The sequence below is a fragment of the Pempheris klunzingeri genome, chromosome 20 (genome assembly GCF_042242105.1).
Source record: "Pempheris klunzingeri isolate RE-2024b chromosome 20, fPemKlu1.hap1, whole genome shotgun sequence".
NCBI classification, from domain to species: Eukaryota; Metazoa; Chordata; class Actinopteri; order Acropomatiformes; family Pempheridae; genus Pempheris; species Pempheris klunzingeri.
Window position 1 is genome coordinate 215,001 of NC_092031.1, and position 6,140 is coordinate 221,140.

The window sequence follows — 6,140 nt, forward strand, 5'->3', positions numbered from 1 at the left end:
ATAGCTATATGAAATACACCTTACAAAAGACAACACATAACACACAGCATATATAACATGTATAACATAACACGTATAACATATAACACGTATAACATATAACACGTATAACATATAACATATAACATGTATAACATATAACATATAACACGTATAACATATAACATATAACACGTATAACATATAACATGTATAACATATAACATATAACACGTATAACATATAACATGTATAACATATAACATATAACACGTATAACATATAACATGTATAACATATAACATATAACACGTATAACATCTGACACATCTAACACACTAGGCAGTTAATCTGCGACGTGAAGCTCCTCAGAGAAAAGAACTAAACTGGAAAAGACGCTGAAACAAATGAATATGATGAAATAAAATGAAAAGTGATAAAACAGAAAGTTAAGGACAACAAATCTACTTTAACCAACTGGTTAAGGTTAAACTGGTCTACACTGGTTAAAGCGGTGGAGGTTAAACTGGGTTAATTGATGGAGATTAAAATGGTTAAACTGGTCTACAACATGGACCACCCCTTGAGCCTGGTTATGTTCGAGGTTTCTTCCTGTTAAAGGGGAGTTCTTCTCGTTAAAGGGGAGTTCCTCCCGTTAAAGGGGAGTTCTTCTTGTTAAAGGGGAATTCCTCCCGTTAAAGGGGAGTTCTTCTCGTTAAAGGGGAGTTCCTCCCGTTAAAGGGGAGTTCTTCTCGTTAAAGGGGAATTCCTCCCGTTAAAGGGGAGTTCCTCTCCCCGTTAAAGGGGAGTTCTTCTCGTTAAAGGGGAATTCCTCCCGTTAAAGGGGAGTTCCTCTCCCCGTTAAAGGGGAGTTCTTCCTCCACTGGGTTCTTATCTAATCTCTGAGCTGCTCTGTGGGGATTCTTGAATCCTTCCTGTTGAATTCCTGAATCTTTGGTCTCTGAATGAAAGAGTTTGTTCTGAGCTGCTCTTTATGGAAACAGTCTGAGAGAACAGTTATGAACTGGAGCTGTATGAATATGGAAATATTGATTGATTGATTGATTGACTAGTTAAACTGGTCTACACTGGTGGACAGTTCTGTATGTGCAGGTGAAGCTGACGAGGACACACCTGGACAGGTGCGGTTACCATCAGATGTTACCGGTTGTTACTCATCGGTAACAGGTGGAGGCTCCTGATCGATCAGAGATCAATAACATTGATCTGTTCTAACAAACTGATCGTCTTCTACAAAAGTCTCATCTGTTTACAGAGCATCAGTATGCGTGTGTGTGTGTGTGTGTGTGTGTGTGTGTGTGTGTGTGTCAGCACTTTGTCCTTCTGTAGGCTCATTAGAGATGAACAGCAAGGAATGTTGGGTAATCAATACTGCAGAGACGCCTCCAGAGACCGAGGCATCGCCAGAGAGTCCTGAATCCTTTGTCCTACTGTTAGAGCATGTGTGTGTGTGTGTGTGTGTGTTTACATCTCGTTACCACGGAAACCACCATGATGCTTTGGTACTGTACATCCCTCCATCTCTCCTTTGTGAATCCTGAGAGAGAGACAGGAAAGAGACAGACAGGAGACAGACAGACAGACAGACATCCGTCCTTCAGTACCCACATGTAGTTCTTCTCCCCGCCCCTCAGAGTGAGGATCAGTGGTACATTAAACGCCCCCCAGCACTAAAACATGCCCCCCCAGCTGCCCTTTTCCTGCCTGTATTATGTGCAAACACACTGACAAACTTCCCTCTGTCCAATAAGGGAGGCTGTGGTGCAAATAAAGCTGCCACCCTGCACTCCTATTGGTGCCCCCCCCCACCCCCCCCCACCCCCACCCCCCCCACCTCATTCCCAGCGTCACTGTGTCTTTCTGACAGATCCACACTTTCCTCTTTCACAGAATCAAGTAAGAACAGTTGTCGCGCATTTCTTCAGCCTACGTCTTTTCCATCCATGTGATAAATGTGTCTGAGTGTTCCTTTGTCAGTCTGATCAAACATGAAGCAACAGGAACAGTCTGAAGGAGGAAGATCATGTGGTCTTGCAGAAAGTTCCTGAGCAGCCACTAAAGGAACCTGATGATCAGATTGTTGATTAGCTGTTGTTTCAAAGATCAGACCGATGAGACTCCGAGAAACAACAGAGCTATACCACTAACTACTACTACTACAAGTTATACCACTAACTACTACTACTACGAGTTATACCATTAACTACTTCTACTACGAATTATACCACCAACTACTAGCAGTAAGAGTTATACTACTAACTACTACTACTACGAGTTATACCACTAACTACTCGTACTACAAGTTATACCACCAACTACTAATAGTAAGAGTTATACTACTAACTACTACTACTACGAGTTATACCACCAACTACTAATAGTAAGAGTTATACCCCTAACTACTACTACTACGAGTTATACCACCAACTACTAATAGTAAGAGTTATACTACTAACTACTACTACGAGTTATACTCCTAACTACTGCTACTATGAGTTATACCACCAACTACTACTAGTAAAAGTTATACTACTAACTACTACTACTGCGAGTTATACCACTAACTACTACTACTACTACGAGTTATACCACCAACTACTAGTAGTAAGAGTTATACCACTAACTACTACTACTACTACAAGTTATACCACTAACTACTTCTACTACGAGTTATACCACCAACTACTAGCAGTAAGAGTTATACTACTAACTACTACTACTACGAGTTATACCACTAACTACTCGTACTACAAGTTATACCACCAACTACTAATAGTAAGAGTTATACTACTAACTACTACTACTACGAGTTATACCACCAACTACTAATAGTAAGAGTTATACCCCTAACTACTACTACTACGAGTTATACCACCAACTACTAATAGTAAGAGTTATACTACTAACTACTACTACGAGTTATACTCCTAACTACTGCTACTATGAGTTATACCACCAACTACTACTAGTAAAAGTTATACTACTAACTACTACTACTGCGAGTTATACCACTAACTACTACTACTACTACGAGTTATACCACCAACTACTAGTAGTAAGAGTTATACCACTAACTACTACTACTACTACAAGTTATACCACTAACTACTACTACTATGAGTTATACCACTAACTACTACTACTACTACGAGTTATACCACCAACTACCAGTAGTAAGAGTTATACCACTAACTACTACTACGAGTTATACCACCAACTACCAGTAGTAAGAGTTATACCACTAACTACTACTACGAGTTATACCACCAACTACTAATAGTAAGAGTTATACTACTAACTACTACTACTACGAGTTATACCACTAACTATTACTATTACTACGAGTTATACCACTACTACTACTACTACAAGTTATACCACCAACTACTACTAGTAAGAGTTATACCACTAACTACTACTACTACGAGTTATACCACCAACTACTAATAGTAAGAGTTATACTACTAACTACTACTACGAGTTATACTACTAACTACTGCTACTACGAGTTATACCACCAACTACTACTAGTAAAAGTTATACTACTAACTACTACTACTACGAGTTATACCACTAACTACTACTACTACGAGTTATACCACCAACTACTAGTAGTAAGAGTTAAGAGCTCTGATGGGCTCTGATGGGCTCTGATGGGCTCTGATGGGCTCTGCTGGGCTCTGATGGGCTCTGATGGGCTCTGATGGACTCTGATGGGCTCTGATGGACTCTGATGGGCTCTGATGGACTCTGCTGGGCTCTGATGGACTCTGATGGACTCTGATGGACTCTGATGGGCTCTGATGGACTCTGATGGGCTCTGATGGACTCTGATCTTTTCTGTCTTTAGGTTCTTCCTAAAGTTCTTCCTGAAGTGTAACCAGAACTGTCTGAAGAACGCTGGAAACCCGCGAGACATGAGGAGGTTCCAGGTAACACACACACACTGAAACACACACACACACACACTGAAACACACACACACACACACACTGAAACACACACACACACACACACACACACTGAAACACACACACACACTGAAACACACACACACACACACACACACACACACACACAGAAACACACACACACACACACACACACACTGAAACACACACACACTAAAACACACACAAACTAAAACACACACACACAAAGCTCTCTCTCTCCACGCTGCGCTGGGCGAGCTGACAGGATGTTAAGTCCAGCTAAACCAGCAGAGGAGGTGTGTATATGTTTGTGTGTATGTGTGTGTGTGTGTGTGTGTGTGTGTGGTGGGGGGGGGCAGACAGCATGTGGTGAGAGAAAGAGTTGGACAGGTGAAGTCAGGTGAAGCCTCAGGACTCATCCGTGGTCGTCATAGCGACAGCAGGGTGAAGGATGTGCTGGTTAGTCACCGTGGCAACCCCCACTTGTTCTCTGGGCGACCTTCTGCCCCGCCGCCATTGATCAACGGCAATAGCCTCGCCATGGCGCCCGGCCGGGGATGATGGATGGCTGTGCTGTCAGGGTCAGAGAGAGGTTGTGACATCACAGAGGGGGCGGGGCCACAGTGACCTGCTGTGTTCCTCAGCTCAGACTCATAATGCTCGTGGGAACAACCCTGATAACTCCTCCTCTGAACCACAGAACGTCACTCTCACCGTCACAGAACCATAGATGTTCCTGAGACGAAGACCGTGAAATCCCACCGTGGTTGTCTGTGTGGCGTTCTGACTGCGGCCCAGTTTCCCTCCGACCTCCAGGAGGCTTCATCTACCCCCAGGAGTGTTTCTCCTGCTGATCAGTGTTCCTGCTCACATTTAGCTGGTTTGGTCGTTAAACTGATGTTTGAGCTTCTAACAGGATCAAACAGGCTGCGTTTCTTCTTCTGCTGCTTTAAATGTGTTTCTTGGATGTACTTCCTGCTTTGTTGTGCTGCAGCTACAGACAGCAGTTAAAGTCACAGTCAGCATGTTTCTCCATCCCAGATGAACCTCTGGTCGTCATGGTGTTAAAAACCCTCTGAGCGGCTGACGTCTGGCCTGGTGCCCCCCCATTAGAGAATAATACTGATGTGCTGCTGGAATATACCACTGACAGTCTGCACGGGGGCTTTTATTTTGAAAACTGAGTGGATTCTCTTTGCTATTTGTCTGTCTGACTTCCTGCTGCCTCCTCTGCTCTGAGCTGCTTGGCGTCCGTCAGAAACAGACCAGGAGTGAATCTTTAGCACCGAGACGCCTCATAAACGTACCACAGCGCTTCTGCTGGGATTTCAAGGGTTAACTAGAGTAGACGCCATCGGCTATGACGGGTGCTTCCGACGGGATTTAGCCTTTCTGTTTCCTTCATCAAGCTCTCTGCTCTGTTTTCCTGCTGGTTTTAAATAAAGTTGTCTGTGTGTTTGCAGGTGGTGGTGTCTACAACAGTGAACGTGGATGGCCATGTTCTCGCCGTCTCCGACAACATGTTCGTACACAACAACTCCAAACATGGCCGTCGAGCCCGGAGGCTGGACCCATCTGAAGGTACGCAGGTTTATTTACATGTGCTGCAGGTGATGCTCACCAAGCAGAGCTGCTGTAATTGAATTTAGGTGACCTGGTACCGAACCCTGACGGACTCCACAAACACAAGAGGACCAGGTCCAGAACCCTGAGGGACTCCAGGTTTTAGAATTAGAAAAACATCGGATGATGAGAGCGTGGTGACTTGACTCGTGGAAGTCTGGGACTCCCCCGAGAGCTAAGTAACCCTCAGGGTGCCTTCCTAGATAGATAGATAGATAGATAGAAGTACTTTATTGATCCCCGGGGGGAAATTCTGGCGTTACAGTAGTATAGAAAAAGTGACCACTACCATGAATACAAACAATAAATAAGCAAAAAATAAAAATTTACAAAATGTTGCGTGTAGCAGGTAAATAAATACAAAGTGTAATATACACTATAAACAGTACCATGTGTACCAAATGTAATGTGCAAACCAAATGTAATGTGTAGAGTAGAACAGTACCAGATGTGATGTGCAGGGTAACACTAAAGTGCAAGTTAAATAAAAACTGTAGTTCAAGTTTTAAAGTCTAGTAGTAATGTGTTCCTGTTAAATGGCAGAGGGTGCTGAGAGCTCTCTGCCAGCCAGAGCTGAGTTATTGA

The 6,140-nt window shown here is 43.3% G+C and overlaps 1 protein-coding gene across 1 annotated transcript in view; it reads left to right on the forward strand.

Moving 5' to 3' along the window:
• Positions 1–6,140, forward strand: part of LOC139220123 (transcription factor COE3-like) — a 29,611-nt gene that overhangs the window by 22,544 nt on the left and 927 nt on the right. Inside the window, exons 7-8 of the mRNA XM_070852193.1 lie at positions 3,851–3,932; positions 5,396–5,513. Coding sequence (XP_070708294.1) covers positions 3,851–3,932; positions 5,396–5,513 — 200 coding nt within the window. The remainder of the gene's footprint in view (positions 1–3,850; positions 3,933–5,395; positions 5,514–6,140) is intronic.